Source organism: Erinaceus europaeus, chromosome 9, assembly GCF_950295315.1.
Source record: "Erinaceus europaeus chromosome 9, mEriEur2.1, whole genome shotgun sequence".
Taxonomy (NCBI): Eukaryota; Metazoa; Chordata; class Mammalia; order Eulipotyphla; family Erinaceidae; genus Erinaceus; species Erinaceus europaeus.
In genome coordinates this window covers 44,768,281-44,789,189 of record NC_080170.1, presented here as the reverse complement: position 1 = coordinate 44,789,189, position 20,909 = coordinate 44,768,281, and the positions used below count along the sequence as shown (strand labels likewise).

General features: G+C 46.4%; 1 protein-coding gene across 12 annotated transcripts in view; it reads right to left on the bottom strand.

Moving 5' to 3' along the window:
* Positions 1-20,909, bottom strand: part of CACNA1E (calcium voltage-gated channel subunit alpha1 E) — a 558,522-nt gene that overhangs the window by 306,966 nt on the left and 230,647 nt on the right. For all 12 annotated transcript variants that reach the window (XM_060197790.1, XM_060197787.1, XM_060197789.1 and 9 more), the window contains 2 exons: positions 1,464-1,570; positions 549-688 (listed from right to left, as the gene is read on the bottom strand). In XM_060197790.1, the coding sequence (XP_060053773.1) occupies positions 549-688; positions 1,464-1,570 (247 nt within the window). The remainder of the gene's footprint in view (positions 1-548; positions 689-1,463; positions 1,571-20,909) is intronic.

The window sequence follows — 20,909 nt, the reverse complement described above, 5'->3', positions numbered from 1 at the left end:
GCCGCAAGGCAGGGTTCCTACATTCTCTCACAGAGGATGACTGCTCAGATGTTTTCATGGGTATCAACTCTATGTCTCCTCCTAAGGAATTTGCAAATCATATAAACATCTCCACTGTCATTACACAAGTCTCAATGCCCAGTCAAGGAATTGTGATGGGAGGCCTACTCCAACCTCCAGAAGAAGAGTGCACCTTCTGGCATCGTTAGCCTGCCTTTTGAGAGGGCCTCCAAATGAGAGCAAGTCAGTATCACTAGTGGAAAGACACCAGGGACTCTGGTCAGCAGTAGCCAAGCACGGGATAGCAACAGAAGCAGCAGCAGGGACCTCTGGAACAGTTTCGTGCCACCTGTTGGATGGCACCTGCCCATGCACAGAGCCCCCACATTAGCTGTAAAAGGGCCCCTTCTATTCCACTCTCACACACAACCTCACTCTGGAACTTTGTCCTCTACCTCAAGCCCCTGTCCTCCCACCCCTGGTGGGGTCACATCAGGGACACCACAGGTGCTAACAGACACATGAAGACAGCCAGGAGCATAACTCACCCACTGAGGACCACAATGAAGTCCATGACATTCCAGCCATTGCGCAGGTAGGAGCCCTTGTGGAAGATGAACCCCAGGGCCACGATTTTAATCCCAGCCTCAAAGCAAAAGATTCCAATGAAATACGGCTCAGTCTTCTCCTGGAGGAAAAATAAAAAGCAAAGGCACCATTCAGGAGTGTAAATCCTGGCTGCCACCACCTTAGCGCTGACCTGTCTCCTCTCTGACAGGCCGCCTGAATATCAGAGTTGGGCTGGAGGTAAGTGGAATTGCTGTGGAGGACTTAGAGGGTGCACTAGAGCAAGGGAAGTCCCAGGGAACCAGCTGGACAAGTGGATGGACTGGGTATACCCCACCCCCAAGGCTCCTTCCATGGTGTCACTGGCTGTGCTAGACCTGCTTGAAGTCCTGGACATGTGCAGCTTAGGGATTCTCACCACAGACAAGCAAACAGGAACTGTGTCCCCACTTCTGAGTATGAAGCTAATCATCTGCCTGTTTTAGGAGGAATGCACTTTCATATGTGAATTACTCAAGGAGACTCTGGAACTGATGGTAAGAACTCACAACCAAGGACACATATGATCTGAGTGTCCTCTCTCCATTGCCCTCTCTTTCACCTCCCACCTTAGAAGCCCCAGAGGAGAAGGAGGCAGCAAATGTATAAGTGCAAGTCTGGCCTTCCCTGCTGAGCAGTGTGCACTCAAGTGTTCTTAGTGTCTTTGGTGCTACCTGGCGGCAGGAATTAAAAAGGCCAGTCCTGCTGTCCTTATGAGTCCCAGCTGTGGGAGGAGAGGTTGGCACCAACTTGTCCCCCAGCAAAAAACAAGCTCCCTACAGATCTGGTAGGTGGGGCAGGAGTGGGGACAGGAAGTAGAGCTGAGAAAGAGGAAGGACAGGGAAAAGAGCACGTACCAGTCTGCGGGACATCGGGGTCTTATCATCCTCGGGAAGGTGTTGCTCTAGAGCCAGGACGATGCAGTTGGCGATGATGGTGGCCAAGATCATGTACTCGAAGGGCGTGGGAGGAAGGAGTTAAGGAACAGATTCAGCTGAGAGAAAGGAACCAGCCTGCAGGACATCCCGGCAACCACTTACTTCATCCATCATGTGCTGGAACCATCTCTGCTTAGGCTGGAAACACAAGGGGGCTTCTCCCAAGAAAAGGAACAATGGAGCCAACAAATTAAATAGCCAGACATCTGGTAGGTACCCTAGATACTTAGTAAAGTCAATGATATATCTGGAAATTAACCAGGGCTGAAAGCAGACAAGGGAAGAAAGGAGGTAGAACCACAGTTGGCATCTCTGTAGGCTCCCAAACCCCTTCACTGGGCTGTGGAAAGAGGTTCAAGCCAGGATCCAGCTGTGGCTGCCTCTGGGAGTTATATCTGGAGCCTCCTTCTCTAGAACCCCTGCTACTGAGCAGAGGCAGAGTCTTCAGAACAGGAACAGTTCTGTCCACATGAGTTCCCTTCTGTTTCATCATGCAATTCAGAGAACATTTCTTATAAAAATGCATGTTATTAATTTATTAGCTAGAGACAATCAGAGAGAAACTGATATGGATAGGAGAGACAGAGAGGGAGGAAGACACCTGCATACCTTCTTCACCGACCATAAAGCTTTCCCACTGCAGTTAGAGAGACCAGAGGCTTGAACCAGAGTCCTCTCTCTGACAAACCTTCTACAAGCCCAGCCTGCTTCTTGGAGCTTCAAGCGTCTGCCTGGACTTCCATGGAGTATTCCTCAACAGGGAGATAGGTAGAGGGGGCTGGCCTGCGAAACACTGGGTTTGCCTTAGAGAACATGGGCTAGTTTGGGGTGGTGTGGTGTCCACTCCCCCACTGCCTAGTGCTCAGAGGAAAAGAAGGCTCTTAACCCAGTGTGCTGAAGAGTCACACTTCCTGAGAGTAGACTCTGATGGTTAGAGTTGCTGAGGTTCTGAGTACCACCCTGAAGGCAAGAGTTTGGTCATTCACAGCTTCAGACAAGAACCAACCCCCCCCCCATCAATTCCTGTCCCCTGTGAGTTGAAATCTAAAGACCCATTCAAAGCAGAGATACTTTGGTTTAAAATTCTGAAAGCTGTTTAAATGCACATCTCCTCTGAGAGACAGCTTCCCCAGGTCCTATACATATTCCATCTGGTGCAGTTAGGAATTAGAGGATAGGTTTTTTTGGTTTGTTTGTTTTTTGTTTTTTGACTCCAGAGTTATTGCTGGGGCTCTGCACCATGAATCCACTGCTCCTGGAGGCCATTTTTTTCCCCTTTTGTTGCCCTTGTTGTTGTAGCCTTGTTGTGGTTATTGTTGTTGTTGATGTTGGTATCCTTCGTTGTTGGATAGGACAGAAAAATCGAGAGAGGAGGGGATGATAGAGAGGGAGAGAGAAAGATAGACACCTGCAGACTTGTTTTACTGCCTGTGAAGTGACTCCCCTGCAGGTGGGGAGCCGGGGGCTCAAACCAGGATCCTTACACTGGTCCTTGCACTTTGTGCCATGTGTGTTTAACCCACTGCGCTACCGCAAGACCCTTTTATTTTGATAGAGAAGAAAAGGAGAAGCCAGGAGAGAATTCTGTGTATGTGGGTAAGGGGAGAAAGGAAGTACGGCAACAGGGCTCTGCAAAAGGAACACACAAGAAACCTTTGGTTCTGTCTGGGCACCACCATTCTCCCTCCCAAGCCTGCGTTCATCCTCTCTCTATATCCCTACCTAGAGTGAGCAAGAATGGACAATTACATCTCAGCCATTTTGCTTATTGTTTCTTTCCAGTCCTATGTCAGGATCAAGTAAAGACTGTGACCAAGCAAGAGAGACTCCACTTTAATTTTTACTTTAGTCACCAGCACTAGCCATCACCTTCATTTTGGGTCTTCCTGGCTCTCTCTACTTTGTCGGAGCCACCATCTCTGTAACTTTTCCTTTAAACTATCCAATTCTACCTAGACTTAGCTGCTAGGAAAACAATGTATTCACTAACTCTCTCTGTGTGTGTGTGTGTGTGTGTGTGTGTGTGTGTGTGTGTGTGTGTGTGTGTGTTAAACCAGGGGCCAGCCTAGAAAGCAAAGTGGAGAGCAGATACAAAATGTCCTTGTGGGAAGTCTCAGATACCCCCAAAAAAGACCCCCAGATGCAACTCATGCACAATGATTTTATCTTGAATTTGTTTTCAACAGCTTAATAGGTAGTGCTGAGCGCACTGACCACTGACACCAGAGAGATGGCCCGGTGACTGAACCCCTGTGACCTCATCAGCAAATGACCCTCTTCTCTATCCCTTCTCCCTTCTCTTTCTCTATCCCTTCTCCCTCCCTCCCCTTCTCTATCCCTTCTCCTTTCCCCTTCTCTATCCCTTCTCCCTTCTCTTTCTCTATCCCTTCTCCCTTCCTCCCCTTCTCTATCCCTTCTCCTTTCCCCTTCTCTATCCCTTCTCCCTTCCTCCTCTTCTCTATTCCTTCTCCCTTCCCCTTCTCTATCCCTATGTAATCCCAAACTCTGAGCTGGAGAGGGAGATGGTTTGTTAGAGATGTGAGCCCACCAACTTCTCAGGTAACTAGCATCTGAAACCCCAATCCTATCTTGAATGCTGGCTTTCAGGCAACATGCACCAATCCTTGGTATTTGGTGGCAAAATGTCACCTAGGCGTCCAGTAGCAAAATGTCACCTAGGTCTGTAAAGGTTTCTCCCTGTGCCTCAAGGCCTTGTAGAGCATGCCACTTGCCCTCAGAGTTCTTTCACAGTAGGGATAGTGCTTGCTTCTCTCCCCTGGCAGTGCCTGGCATACTCCACACATAGTAGGTGCTCACTCCATGCCACAGACAGTAGATATGAAGCACCCTGATCAGAGTGCTCCCCAAAGAATCATCACAGAGGCAGGGTTGTGGTCACTGTGCCAGCCCCAGCAGAGCCCCACCCTAGGAATTAACTGGGGCACTGTGCCCACTTACAGAACTCCCAGCCCAATAGCAGAGGCTCTGTAGCAGCTCCAAATGGGAACCCCAGACTGAGCTGATGCTCCTCACTGAGCAAAGACATGACTTGGGAAGTTAAGGGACTCCCTGAATTGTCAATCAAGGCTTCAGGGGACAATGCCCTTCATGGCTCAGGAAGAAAGGCTCTGGAGGACCTGAATGCTCTTGCCCAGGAATTCAGAGACGCCATACACCCTGTGCTGATGTGCTCTTCCTGGCGTGCAGACTGCAGTGGGGTTATCTAAAACAAGCAGAGCAGGTGATGTGGGAACCAAGGACCGGAGTTTTAGCATCTCAGACATTGCCATGGGCCTCACAGCCAGCACAGCCGGCACTCAGTAATCATTGTTAAATTAATTGCCAATGGATAAGTGAACAGCACAGTAAAACCAGAGCTAAAGGTGTCCCGTATGTTTCTGCGTGCCACGTGCCCCTCTGAACCTGCTGTACTGTGTACACACATTAACTACTCAAAAAGAGAGAAACTTGCTTGTATAGAAGAATGCTTTAATATATATGTATATATAGGCTATATCTTATCTATCTATCTATATATATATATATGTATATACACACATATATTTTTTGAGAAAAGCACTCTGTCTTGCTGGAAAGATAATGAGTTTTCTTGGGGCAGCATCATTTTCTTCTCTACTCCTTTATGTCTTATTTGAATGTTCTTGTAATTCTGACACTTACACAGTCAATTAAAGCTATATGTATTCCAAGGGAAAAAAAAAAAAAAAACAAGAAACAACACAAATCCCACTCCAACCTGACTCAGTCAGAGACTTCTTAGAGGACCAAAGGCAGGAGAACAAAGAGGAGACAGCAGTGAAAGGGTCTTGAAACTTGCTAAGAAGCCTCCCCTGCAAGCCTGCTTGCTCACCAGAGGCCTGGTTTCACAAACTTTCCTGGTAATTTCTCCAAACAGCCCCCGCCCCTCTCTCTCATGAAGCCCGCTAATGAGGACCTGTGTCGCTCCAACTCTCCCTTGCCAGTCTCTAGGCTTCAAGACAACCATTAGGGAAATGGTAAAAATAGGTTCGCTTATTGATTTATCTCCTTTGCCCGACTGCCTTCCTTCCAATGGTTGACTTGTTTCCTTAGCAACCCAGTTCAGCTGAGCAGCACTCTTGGCCTGCATACCTGCCATTTGTTCATTTCCTTGCTGCAGCCCAGAAGGCTGGGGCCTGCGAGGTGCTGCCCTGGGGGTGTCACTCTGGCTGGCTCAGCCTATCCACAGAGCCCTGAGGGACATGCCTGGGAGCTGACCTCACCTCTGAGCAGGCCTGAAGGGCCTCCCTGTCAACACTTCCCAAGGATCTATCTGCAGGGATAGCACAGCAAATCTAGGATGACTGCATTGCAAGGATCTTTATGACCCACATTCAAGACATTCAGGATGCTAGTGTTACCCCCCTCCCCCTCCCTCAGAACCCTGAGTGCTCAGGGAGTCGAGGACCCTTGAAGGGTGGACAGGTAGACAGATATGAGGCTGTTGTGGGGAACACTCAGGCCTGTCATATCCTGGCTCAGTCTCCTTTACCCTCTCAGAACCATCCTTCTACACAAAGGCCAGTCCCCTTCCCCTGCTTCCATCTCAGCCTCTTGTTTCAGGGTGTCTACTCTACGATGGCCTGAATATCTTTAAGCTCGTATTTCCAACCCACCCTTTTCTACAGGTAAAATGTCACTCTAACAAGTAAGTGTGGGGGGTTTGACTCAGGGAAGGGGCCCTGTCAAACACAGCCATGAAAAGCTTTCGTGCTGCTGCTTCTCTAAAAAGCAGAATCTTCCTGTAGACTTGCAACATGATTGACATATGCCCACAGAAAACTAGCACCATGACTCTCTTTGCAAAAGTGTCCCATGGTGGAATTCTCAAGTCAGGAAGAAGAACCATGACCAAATGCTGCCACCAAACAAAACCACAGCACACAGGGGCAGGGCCTGAATATCAGGTGGATGGGTGGCCTTCAGAAGAATAGCACTGCACAAATATCTGGCCACTTCCATCACCCCACTCAGTTCATCTCCATGCCTTTTCTGAGGTGAGTTTTGGGGAATGTAGTTGTCAGTGGACACAGGCTCTTGGCCTGCAAGCTTCATCCCCACACTGAAAAGACCCACCACAATGAGAGAGTTAGAAGGAAATTATGGAAATGGGCCTACAGGAAGGCAGCAAAGACAACCTCCTGGGAATATGGAAAGCACATCCAAACATGAGTCCCCGGGGCAGGATTTATGGAGCTGATGGCACTGATGTAATCTCCCTGGGTGACTAGAGGGGACATTCATCACACCCAAAGCCAAGACTAAGAGCAGGAGGGGTGGAACTAGCACAGAAGTTCAGCTCCAGAGACCCCGAGGGAAATGCAGTGAGATCATGCTGTGAGATCATCCCCAGACGTGGTTCAGGCCACTATGGTGCTTTCTCAGAGAACGTCTGCACTCTCCTCCTCTCCATTCCCCTCACTGGGGACTGAGATTCTCACAGACACCTGCCTCCCGGCCTGTCACCAGACTCCAAAGGAGAGCTTTACAGACTGGGAAAGAAGCCCCAAGATGGCCAGCCCTCTTAAGGCAGGTCAAGCAATCTCTCTTGAGACCTCACTTCTCTCACCTCCTCTGTAGATGGTGGCATGAAGTGAGAGTGAGAGGAGGTGAGAAGGTGGAGCACCCACAGGATTCTTGGTGAGAGGCAGGGGAGGTGAATCAGAAGTTAATGCTGCTGCTGAGTGCCTTCTGGACTAATTGGCACTCACTCAGACACAGATGGCTGCCAAGCCAGAGGCCCCAAGGGAACCACTCCCCAAAATGGACTTTCATCCCTTCCTTAAATCAGCTGTTAATCATCTGAATGTATTATCAGTGTATGGACCACCCTCATAACTGGGGAAGATCAGATGCCCCATGTCTACCTGTGCCCTCCAATCTTTAGTTTGAGATTCCACCCTCTGCCCAGGGCTGACCAGCAGAGGGTAAACCCTGTGCTTCCTCCTGTGGTGCTATTCTCCAGAAAACTCATTACTGGTCTGGAAGCCCACACTGTGCATCCCCTCCCCCCACCCCCATGTGGGAGGCATCTGTAGCCATACTAGACAGAGGAGCTAGAAGGCCCGGCAGGGTCCCCTCAGCCAGCACCACAACCTTCCTGCTATCCTTACTGTGATATATATATATATATATATATATATATATATATATATATATATATATATATATCAGATTGAAAAACCAAACCCCCTTTCCCTTTTTTTTAACTTTAAAAAAAATTTTATATTTATTTATTTATTCCCTTTTGTTGCCCTTATTGTTTTATTGTTGTAGTTATTATCTATGTCATTGTTGTTGGATAGGACAGAGAGAAATGGAGAGAGGAGGGGAAGACAGAGAGGGGGAGAGAAAGATAGACACCTGCAGACCTGCTTCACCGCCTGTGAAGCGACTCCCCTGCAGGTGGGGAGCCGGGGGCTCAAACCGGGATCCTTGCACTGATCCTTGTGTTTGGCGCCACCTGTGCTTAACCTGCTGCCTTACCGCCCGACTCCCCCCTTTCCCTTTTTAAAACAAAACAAAACAAAACACAATGTATCACATGACTTCCAGCCTCAACATCAGTTTTTTAACTTTGGTTGCCATGGTGGTGGGATGCAACCTGCCATTGCCATGACAACAGCTGCCTCTGTTCACATTCACCATCTGACAGGCAGTCCTGAGCACATACGTATCTCTCTCTCTCTCTCTCTCTCCTCTCCCCTCTCCCTCCCTCTCCCTCTTTCTCTCTCTTTCTCTGGCTGTCAAGAAGATGGAAATTCCATTACACCTACTCTTAAAGACTTAAAACCTAATGAATGAAAGACAAAGAAAGTAATATTGACAATGCAGTGGGGGGGGGGACAGAGAACCCCCAAAGGGCTGTCTGTACACTGGTACAGTCCCATTGGTCTCTTCAGGAGGTCAATAAACTCAGGTATTCAAACAAAAGAGCCCTAGCATTATCCTTCTAGTGTTGGCTGAGAAGCCACAGCCAGCCCTCCCTTGCTCTTAGACCAAAGGACACCCCTCTGACTCTGGTGCCCCAGTTAATCCCACTAGGGATGGAAAGGAAGATCATGCTGCTTCCACCTGAATTAACTGACACCAAGGTAATTCTGATTTCTCTGTGCCACCATTCGAGAAGCAAGAGGAGCTGCAACACAGAGGAATTAAGACAGTCCCGTTTCCCACCCTCCCCCCTTTTGAAAATTGAGGCCCTTTTCGTTATAGTCAGCTGAATAAGTCTTAGCAAATTCACTTTTCTTGTGTCTGACTGAGTCCTGGACTCCAACGCTGTCATGTGACATGTTGCTGTAGTGATTGGGAGACACATGATTGAATGCTACAGAAAAGAGAAGAAAGGAAAGGGTAGTATTAAAAGCCTCTGAAAGAAAACAAAACAGCGGTGGGAAAATTACCTGTTTCAGAAACCAGGATCTGTGTTTTGATGACACTCTGATGAAGTCGAGCCCATCAACAGTTCTGGCAGAAACATGCCTTTTAGGGAAAAAAAAGAAGGAACGAGGGCGGCAGCCAGCAGCCACACCCAAGACCAGAGCCCACCTGCTCCGACACCCCCTTCCAGGGGTGTGAGACAGCACTGAGACAGCAGAAAGAAAACAAAGAGTCTTTTGTGAGAGTTCACAGATCAACTCTTGCAGAATTTTTGTTTTCCTTTGAAAACACTGCAACATCCCCCCTTGTTCAAAGACACCTAGTGAGCCTACAAACCACATGAGAAAAAACTGCAGGCACCAGAGATACTCAGCTTCACAAGGCAAGGGTTGAGAGACAGATCAGGGATGTTTTCAAAAGGCTGGAAGGCTAGTCTATAGATATGGGCACAGATGTTAAGACTAAATTATTCCAGAGGTAAGACTAAGACTAAGACCAAACAGCAGGGGATACCCACCCAAAGGCTGAACTGGAGCAATACAGAAACAGTCCGTTGCTCCACATGTACGCAGACTATGTGTTCAAACAGTAAATCAAGTATTATACTGATAAATGTTTAACAACCAGCCTCTCCAAAGGGAGAAAAGCCCTAAGTGTAGCATGAGCCAATGTCTAAAGTAAAGCATTCATCCTGGTCCATGTCAAGCCACCAAGTTAACATCAGTGAACACAGAGCTGGGAAAAGATTATAGAGTGGAAACCCAAGAGCCAGGGAGAGTCAACCCCAAACACTATCACTGCCTGTTCCACATCTCTGGGACCATCAAAGAAACTGAAGAAGGTATTTCTGTATTTGATAGCAAACCACCTGGATCAACCCTCATATGCATGAGGGATTACAGATGGGTAGCAAGGTCACAAGACTTCTGTCACTTGTTCACAGGCCTCCTGGGTCAGAATGACCGATTCTGTCCCTTTGCCTGCAGCTGCTCACTTCACCAGACATGTGCAATGCTGTGATTTATAAGAAAATGTGTATTCGGCCATTCCAATGTTCAAAACGTTTTTCACATACATATTTGGTGTTTATCTAAAGTTCCTGACTCACAGCTCCCAAAACCCATAGTAGTTTGTATGTACTGAGCATGACAGAAGTGTCCACTGCTATTTAATGAGGTGACTTTTGGGGGGCAGCACCTAAAGGTGGAGGCTGGTTGCCAGGAGAATCAAGTATGTGATTATTGAAGGGTTGTAACTTCCATTTCCACATCTCAAAATCAGGGGAGGGGAGACAGGCTGTAGGTTGAGTTCAACTATGGCTGGCCAATGAGGTAACAATCATGCTTAAATTAACCCAGCCCCGCAAAACCATAAACTGGAGAGCTGGGTGATGAGAGGCATGAAAGCCCTGTGTGTCTCTCCATACCTCATCCACTGCATCTCTTCTATCTGGTTCTTCCTTGCTTATATCCTTTGTAATAAGGGGTGATCTAGTGAATAAATAGGTTTGCTGAGTTCTTAGCATCACTCTAGCACATTAATCAAACCATCTCCACCCGGTGGAGACCCCTTGACTCACGAGTCTAAAGCTCAGTAATAACCTGGTCTGCAACTAGTGTCTGAGGGTGAAGGTGATCTTGGGACTCTGAGCCTTTTACCTGCAGAATCTGATGCTATCTTGACACAGAGTGTATCAGAATTGGGTTGAATTCTCAGACACCTACTCCATTTCTTCCAGAGCACATCTCTCAAGGTAGGATTAGGACAATGTGTCTTGCTTAGAATCACTAAAGAGCCCAGAAAAGTTTTTTTTAATATTTATTTATTCCCTTTTGTTGCCCTTGTTTTGTTTTCTTGTTGTAGTTGTTGTTGATGATGTCATCATTGTTGGACAGGACAGAGAGAAATGAAGAGAGGAGGGAAAGACAGAGAGGGGGAGAGAAAGATAGACACCTGCAGACCTGCTTCACCAATTGTGAAGCAACTCCCCTGCAGGTAGGGAGCTGGGGGCGTGAGCCAGGATCCTTACACAGGTCCTTGAGCTTTGTGCCACCTGCGCTTAACCCGCTGTGCTACCACCCGACTCCGCAGAAAAGATTTTGAGAAGAGGGTTTACCCACCTGCTAGATGTGACTTTGGTTTTACACCAGGTGGAAGCCCACCGTCTACTTCATCCTCTCCTGCTTCTTTATCTCTCATGTGAAATTCTAACTCATATGAAGTAAACAAAGTATCAGCAATTAAATTACTCTCTCGTATCTGCCAGGGACTTTCTCCAGCAAAACTTCCAGGGAGGGAGGATGTGGACAATCACTCAGAATCACTGCTTCCCATTCTCTCTGGATCAGCTCACACTGGCTTCTCTTGAATGAATGATCTTATCCACTGCTACTTTTTCTTAATTTAGTCCTTCTTATTAATCACGGTCCCTACATCCTAGCCTCTCTGCTCCACCCTGAGAGACCAAAAGCATACTCTTTCTAGCCTAGGAAAGTATGAGGCGGCGACAGCAGAAAGGAGAAACATGACTGGAAGGAGACAAGGTAGTGAGGGAACCAAAGAGGAGATGTCACCCAGGGAGACCAAGACGTTGAGACTTGAGCTCCAGAACCTGTGCTGTCACTGAACAGACACCCATTAAGAGTCACCTGATGTCTCTGATTCCCAGTTTCCTCACAGATAACTGAGGGTCTGGGGAGAGTTTCGCTGGGATCCTCACAGCTCTAACGTTGGTACCATTTTGTGGTACAAAGAGAACATGACAAATGGGGGGTGTGTGGGGGGGGGAAACAGAGCTATTGGGGAAGACATCTAGCAATGACATTCAGAATGGAAATCCTGGCACACCCAGGAGTACCTTGGAATGGCCCAGAGCCAGTGTAAATATTACAAAATGTTTATTAACAGGAGCTTCAGAATAAGCTGGACTGGCTGGAAACTTCCTGAAAGGAGAGTTCATGAAAAGGTAGAATCTGAACAAATATGGCCTGGGGATAGTTGAGCCCAGGGCTGCTTTTCCATAAACCTTTTCTACATTCTGCATTGGAATAGCAAAGTTTGTCCTGAAGCCTCCCATTACCTCTAACCTCCAACTCCATAAAAGGCTATAGAGGCAGAGGTGTTCAGTAAGATTAAAGTTCAAGAAAGTCATTCTCCATTTTCAACTCACATTATGATCATCCCATGAAAAGAGGGAATTTGGAGCACCAGCAAAGAGGCAATGGACTTGACATGCTGGAGATGGCAAACTGGCATTTCCTAAGGAAAGGTCCTATGCAGAGTGATGCAGGAAAGCACTTTCAGTGAAGGAAGGCAAAGTAGCAAAGAGCCCCATGTCAGCTCAAGCTCCCATCCCAGTGGACAAGGCATGGTGTCTCAGGCCATCTTAAGAGGATCAGAAGGAGGGGTGGGGAACCCTGCGTTCTTCTCTCTCTGCTGAGTCTCAACTCCTCATGGGTTTAGCCTTGGACCTAGCATGCATTTCTGAGTGTCATACGGAACACATGCTCTCACAGGGAAGAACAGCCCCTGAGTCTCTGGGGTGACCTGAGGTAACATGCCACAACAGAAGGAGACAATACCCACTTCACTCAGGGCTAGGCTAAATGCTATTTCTCTGAAAGCACACTTCACACTTATCAAAGGCTCCTCCTCTCTGCCCTTTAAGAAAGACATATGAAGGAACAGATGACCCTCCAGGTCCAGATCATGGCCCCTGTATAATAGTAGGCAAGGTAAGAAAAAGATCAAGGACACAGTCTTTAGGACTAAACGGCTTTTTCTGCATCTTCTCCTTCTTCTCCCTCTCCTCCTCCTTTAATAGGAGTCTCTTTCCTTTCTTTCTTTTTAATATTTATTTATTGTTGGATAGAGACAGAGAGAAATTGAGAAGGGAGGAGGAAATAGAGATGGAAAGAAACATAGAGACAACTACAGCCCTACTTCACCACTCATAAAGCATTCCCCCTGCAGGTGGGGACCAGAGGCTTAAGCCTGGATCCCTGCACACTGTAATGTGTGCACTTAAGCAGATGCACCACTGCCTGGCCCCTAGGACTGGACAGCTTTTCTGTGAACCCCACCGCTCTCATCCTGGAAGTGTGGGAAGCCAGTGTCACTGGACAGCGTCACTGCTAAGAACCTACTCTTTCTTCTACTCCTCTGAGTCTGTCCACTGATTCTGCAAGACATTCGTGGGTTTAGAATTTCTGGGCCTGCACATGTGGATCTGGGCATGTCTTTCACTTTCTAAACCAATCTACAGAAAGAGGTTATCAGAGAAGATGCAGTCTCCTTAGCCATAAAGTTTGGGGGGAGGTGGGGCAGATGCTAATCTAAAGAATAAAAACATGCATCCATAACAACCTGAGAAGGGACTGTTCTCTTGCCTAGATGCCCAGATCTGACTTTACATGGTCCATGTTCCCCAGCTCTGCCCCTGCTCAGGCTCCCATGTCCACCCACCCACCCCACCTCCAGATAAGCCCACACCCTTCAACTGCTCCTCATATCAACAGACCAGGGGAACACATGCATCCTCACACATCCATATGGTCCAATTATTTCATAAATATGTGCTTCCATATAAACACAATCCAAAGTTAGCAGAAAGAAGAGACAGCTCTTTTCTTCCACTTTGTCAAAAGGCCCACTCCCTAATTTCTCTGGAGTCCTCCACTGGGTGTCCAACGCCAAGTGGTGCTTCTTTGTTCTCCACTCCATTCCCCAGCAGGATCCAGCTTCCTTGCGGGAAGATCCCACATACAGGGCCTTCCCCCAGCAAGCACCACACAACTCAACACCATGGAGTATTCCCTTCCCTCTTCCCTGGCCCTTCAAACACCTTTACAACTTGCTGTACAGTTCAAGGCATCCACCCTGACCCCTTCTGTGACAGAACAAAGATGAAAACCCTAAATACCCAGAAACCCAAACAGATGGGGGCCAACTAGCAACCCCTAAGCAGAAAATCAGGCCATAGGCCAAGACTCCTAAGAGGCTACCTTCCATATGCCAATCAGGACCCCTGAAATTTCTGGCTGCCATTTTTGTAGCAACAAAAAGTAAAGCAAGTGAGCTTAAGGTTAGTGGTTTGATACATCAGATCTCCTTTCATCAAGAGCTTACTGAAAAAATTCTGCATTCCTAGCTGCTCCTAAGGATAATATTTATAGGTTGTGTTTAGAAACAATGTTGGTATAAGATAAATGAGGTTTTGTCAGATGGCCGGGCACCTGGTTATGCATATATGTTACTATGCACAAGACCCGAGTTCAAGCCTCAGGTCCCCACCTGCACAGAGGAAGCCTCACAAGTGGTGAAGCAGTGCTGCAGGTGTCTCTCTTTTTTTCTTCCTGTCTCCCACTTCCTTCTCAAATAAAATGGGGGGATGGCTGTAGACAGTGACAGATTCTTCGTGCAGGCAGAGTTTGCCAGCAATTAAGCCTGGTAGCATTTTTTTTTTTGGTGGCAATTTTTAAAAATTGTAGGTGATCAAAGTCAGCAAAATAGTTCACCTGAAGAGTGCACTACTTTGCTGTGTGCACAACCTAGATTCAAGTCAGGCCCCCACTACACTGCAAGAAGCTTAACTGCTGTGGTAGCTTTCCTTCGCCAATCTCTATCTGAAAATAAGCAGCCCAGAGCAGTGAAGGCCAAGCAACAAACAAACAATAAATAAAGAGAATGGATGATCACAGTGATCTGACTGGATTGTTGTTTCACTTAGCAAAAGAGTCTAAAATTGGGAGTCGAGTGGTAGCACAGCAGGTTAAACACACGTGGTGCAAAGCGCAAGAACTGGCATAAGGATCCTGGTTCAAGCCCCCACTCCACAACTGCAGGGGAGTCACTTCACAGGTGGTGAAGCAGGTCTGCAGGTGTCTGTCTTTCTCTCCCCGTCTCTGTCTTCCCCTGCTCTCTCCATTTCTCTCTGTCCTATCCAACAATGATGGCATCAACAATAATAACTACAACAATAAAAACAACAAGGGCAACAAAAAGCAAATAAATAAGTAAATATTGAAAAAAAAAGAATCTAAAATCTGGTGGCAAGTCCCTGAATGTTTGTTCCCTTTTTCATCCAGAACTCCCCAGGAGCATCAAAAGCAAGAAAATATGGTGGCCCTAAGATAAACAAGATCATGAATCTAGATTCAAAAAATTAAATTGAATGGGAAGAGAGCAGGGGAAATTACTCCGTCATCAATTTATATGAAAAAAAAAGATGCAAGGCTTTTAGCTGACTGCAACTTCAAGTCAGAAATAGAATGCCGTTTCTTTTAAAAAGTAAAATCATTCTGAATGAAACAAATGTGTTAAATGCCAATGTTAATAAGTAATGTTCTATGTTCTGGTGATTTAAAAAAGCTAATATATATCAATCCCTTCCTACAGGGATTTTAAACCAACGCTAAATCTGTATGGTGTTAGAATAAAGTATCAAACCACGTGCCACATGGGAAGCCAGAAGAGGGGTCTTACTCTGTCCAGAGAAACGAAGGTTGGCTTCCCAGTGGACATGTCCTCTGATAACAGTGTGACCGTGGGGCGGGGGGCAGGGAAAAGATATCTGGGCAGGGAAAGATGCACGTACATAGAGGCCCGAAGAGAGCATACATCCAGGGGACTGGCTGGGAAGAAGATGACCAGGGGGCTGGCAAAATAACTTACTTGGATAGTGTGTTGCTTTGCGATGTCAGTGATCTAGGTTCAAGCCTGGCACCCACTGCATAAAAGGAGGCTTCAGCACTGTGGTCTCTTTCACTTTCTTTTTCTGCCTCTCTGTTTCTATCTAGAGGGGGCTGGGAGGATGAGAAGGAGGAGAAGGAGGAGGAGGAGGAGGAGGAGGAGGAGGAGGAGGAGGAGGAGGATGAAGCAATGCCCATGGAGTTCCCCCTGCAGAATGGGTCCAGCTGCCGAAACCTGGCCCAGTACAAACTCAGCAAGGGGCTGGATGCAGACCTGCACTCTTCCTTCCTCACTGCCTGACATCTCTAACCTCTGCTGTCTCATGCCTGCTGCCATCAGCCACAGGTGGCTTTTTACATTCAGTTCAAAGGAAATGACACTAAGTACCAAGTTCTCAGTCACTACAACCACAGATCAAGTGCCAGGACTCACACAGGGCTAGTGGGAATGGTGATGGATGACGTAAACAGAAACAAACTCCTTGTCATTGGAAGCTGTGCCCATGAAAGCTGTTGACAGGAATGTCAAGCAAACAAGATGCACGCAGGACTTCAGTATCCTGCACTGTAAGCTGTCTGGTAATGGAAAAGCACCTCATGGCAGCTTGGTGGTCACCCACTAGGGTAACGCTGGTGGTGCCTCTGTGCTGACTGAGGGCTCTGGTCACAGCTTGTGTGCTGTACTATAGGTTGGTGTACTGAGGCTCACACCACACTCACATCACTCTCCTGCACATGGGCTTCTTGTCATTCTTAGTGTAAGAGATTTCAATACTGAAAAAACAAGGGGGGCAGCAGTGGTGCAACTAGTTGAGTACAAACATTACCATGCACAAGGACCCAGGTTCAAGCCCCTGGTCCCCATCCCCACTTGGAGAAAGGAAGCTCCATGATCAGTGAAGCAGTAATGCAGGTGTCTCTCTGTCTTCCTGTCCTCTCATTCCCTTCTCAATTTCTCTCTATCTTATCTTACAGGGGAAAAATGGCCACCAGGAGAAATGGATGTGTTGTGCATACACCAAGCCCAAAGAATAACCCTGGTGGCAGATACACACACATGTTTATGTGTGCTCACACACATAATAATCCAAGGGCTGGCAAGATAGCTCACCTGGAAAGCTGCTGGCTTTGCCATACAAATGATCTAGGTTCAATTCTGGCTTCACAGCACTGGGGGATGTTTTGGTGTGATGGTCTCTCTCTTTATTCTCTCCCTTTGTTTCTCTGTCTGATACGGTCAACCTGGAGCAGTGAAGTCCCAGCAATTTAAAAAAAAAAAAATCTAAAAAAAAAGTACTCCAAAAAGCACCTGCACACCTATGTGCCCTGGAGTGCTTCTCACAACAGCCAGGATACAGAGCAGCCCAAGCACCTGAGCACAGATGAGTAGGTTAAGAAGCTGTGCTCTACACACACAATGAAATAGTACTCAGCTATGGGAAAAGATGTGATTTTGCTCTTTGTAACAACATGGATAGATCTGGAGGAGATTATGCTAAGTGAATTCACTCAGATGGAGAACCAATACCAGATGATCTCATTTATGTGTGAAACACAGAGAAACAAAGCAAATGAACAGACAATGTCAGAGAGAAACATGTCCTTAGACTCTGAAAAACTGAGGTCACCAAAGGGAAGGCAAGAAAAGTGGCAAAGGTGAAGGGGGTCCAGCAGACCTTGGTAGAAGGCGATTGGTATTTGGATGGCATGAGGGGTGTACTAATGTACATCAAGAAGTGTGAAATTGTATTCTTGGGTCACAAAACCAAGCAAATCAATGTTACCACAATAAAAATTCTAAAAGATGAAAATAAGGCAGAAGTATTTTCAGGAAAGAGGGACCTACTTCACCAATACAATTTCAATACAACCTGTAATGCCAATATAGACACCAAATGATCCTTGTTGTTACCCAAAAAAGGTCATCTGGACATCTTCCAAATGACAAACCAGGCCATTTCAACACTATAGCCCCACAGCCCTCAGCATCTAAACACCAATGCCTGTCAATTGGGCAATTTTCAAATCACACATCTCCTGGCCTTGATTAAGGTGGACAGTGAGGAGTGTATTAAAGAGTGTGACTTTAACAGTCTCCAAAATGTCCAAGGCACGGGAGTCAAGAGAATTCGGGCAAGTTAGGGAAGGGATCACTTATGGACCTCTTGTGGAGAGTCCTACTGGAAGAGCGGGGCAGTCCTGACAGATCATTTTCAGTGTTTTCCCACAGATCAGGCACATCCAGGAGGTGCTATGCCAGCTTACCAGCTGGAGACCTTGCACAGTAAACTGAATACCCGCTGAGCAACCAACCCATTTTCAAAACACTGACTTTGCTAGAACTGCCACCCACCTGGTAATACCACAGCACCAGGATTCATCTTCAGGTCCTACAGTGTCTCTGGAGCTAAAGTACTGATTTCTGTCATCTGATATAGCTGGAAAAGGCTCTAGTTAATTTGACAAAAGAGAGAGAGTGAGTGGGGGGGGGGGAGTGATAAAGAGCTGTTATGTTGAATCAATGTGGCTTTTAATTTGTAACATGTCTGAGTACAACAGTGTACCAGTCATCCAAACCAGGCTGGCCATCATATAATGGATGATTTCTTGGTGAGATTTAGAAAGCACTGAGCACTTGGTGATGCCAAAAAACCTCAACAGTAGTTACACTAGTGATCTCTGGGTACCAGTCAATAGAGTTCTGACTTCAAAATGCCAGGGCACAACTACTGTATGATCTGTTTAGTCTTGGATGGAGTAGGCAAGTAATACAAAAATGACAGTGAGCCTTTGCAAGACTGAAGTATGGTTAAACTGGTCTTTTACAAACTCCATTCTCTCAGGGAATGAGTCTCCACTCCTCTCCCAGCCATCCAGTGCCCTCAACATGTCACCTTCTAGCAGCCCCCTCCCGCCCCCCAGGATCACAACTGGCCCTACCAGTCCAGAGCAGTGCAATGCAAGCACATATACCACACTGCACTGCTGTCAATCAACAAAAAAGGATGAATTCATTCAACAGGTTTCCTGAAGGCTCACCTGAAAAAGACATCTACATACCTACCTGATGTTTACCTTTATTGCAGTTTTATTTATAATGGGCATGGAAATAACCCAAGTGCCCAAGAACAGGCAACGATAAAGATGTGGTTTACATATGAGAAGAAGAAGAAGCTGTGTCCTTTTTTTATAACATAGATAAAACTGGAGGGGAGCATGCTAAGTAAAATAACATGGAGAGAGGCAAAAAAAAAAGTGATCTCACTCACATTCAGGATATAAAGAAGCAAAACAAAGGGAATGAGCATCAGGGCTGCAGTAGCACAGTGAGTAGAGTGCACAATACCACACACAAGGACCCAGGTTCAAGCCCCCAATCCCCACCTGCAGAGGGAATCTTCTTCAGTGGTGCAGTGCTGCAGGGAGGAAACTTCATTAGTGATGCAGTAATGCAGGTGTCTCTCCTTCTCTTTCCCTATCTCCCCTTTCCCTGTTAATTTCTCTGTCTCTGTCAAGAGAGAGAGAAGGAGGAGGAGGAGGGGGGGAGGGAGGGAGGGGCAGGGAAGGAAAATAAATGCTTCCAGAAGAAGTAGATTTGCTGTATAGACACTGATCCTCAGCAATATCCCTGGTGGCATCCTTAAAAAAATGGCAGGAATAAATGAATTTAACTGAAAACAACCCCTTGGGTTCTAACTGCAGAATTGAGGTCATCAAAGGGATTTGTGGAGGAATAGATTTCAAGGACTGGGGGTTCCTTTGGACTTTGGTGAAGGGAGATTGGTATTTTGGTGGTAGGTGCGGTGTGAAAACACACAGCAGGAAGAGATGTGGAGTTGTACCCATAAAACATAGTGTAGGGTTGGCAGGTAGCTTGCCCAATAGAGCACATGTGTTGCCAAGTGCTGAGACTTGGATTTGAACCCCAGGTCAATAAATGGGAGTGGGTGCCTACAGAGGGGCATGAGTGGTGGAGCAGTGTTCCAGTGATTTTTCTTCTCTCTCTCCCTTTCCATTTATTTCCATCTCTCACCCTCTGTCTAGAGCAAAGAAAAAAGAATGGCTGCTAGGAGAAGTAGAATCATGCAGGCACTAAGCCCCATCACTAACCCTGGTGACAAAAAAAAAAAAACATTCATATACATATACACACACGCAGACAGAGAGACAGACAGGGAGAGATAACTGTACTTGTAAACCAACATCATCTCAATTTTTTTAAAAAATGGATTAGAAAGCTTCTGCACAGCAAAAGAAACCACTATCCAAACAAAAACACCCTTCACAGAATGGGAGAAGGTCTTTACATATCATACATCAGACAAGAAGCTAATAACCAAAATATATGAAGAGCTCACCCAACTCCACAATAAGAAAGCAAATAACCCCATCCAAAAATAGGGGAGATGACATGAACAGAATATTCACAATAGAAGAGATCTGAAAGGCTAACAAACATATGAAAAAATGCTCCAAGTCACTGCTTGTCAGAGAAATACAAATCAAGACAACAATGAGCTACCATTTCACTCCTATGAGAATGTCAGACATCAGAAAAGGCAGCAGTAACAAATGCTGGAGAGGTTGTGGGGACAAAGTAACTCTCCTGCACTGCTGGTAGGAATGTAAATTGGTCCAACCTCTGTGGAGAGCAGTCTGGAGAACTCTCAGGCTAGAAATGAGCCTATCCTATGATCCTGCAATTCTTCTCCTGGGGATATATCCCAAGGAACTCAACAAACCCATCCAAAAAGATCTGTGTATACCTATGTTCATAGCAGCACAATTTGTAATAGCCAAAACCTGGAAGCAACCCAGGTGTCCAACAACAGATGAGTGGCTGAGCAAGTTGTGGCCCATATACACAATGGAATACTACTCAGCTATTAAAAATGGTAATTTCACTGTTTTCAGCCCATCTTGTATGGAGCTTGAATGAATCATGTTAAGTGAGGTAAGTCAGAAACAGAAGGATGAATATGGGATGATCTCACTCACAGGCAGAAGGTAAAAAACAAGATCAGAAAAGAAAACACTAAGAATTTGGCCTGGAGTTGGTGTATTGCAGCAAAGTAAAAGACTCTGGGGTGAGTGGGGGGAAGAGTTGAGGTCCTGGAACATGATGGCAGAGGACCTAGTGGGGGTTGTATTGTTATGTGGAAAACTGAGAAATTTTATGCATGTACAAACTATTGTATTTACTATTAATTATAAAACATTAATCCCCCAATAAAGAAATAAAAATCTACAAAAAAAA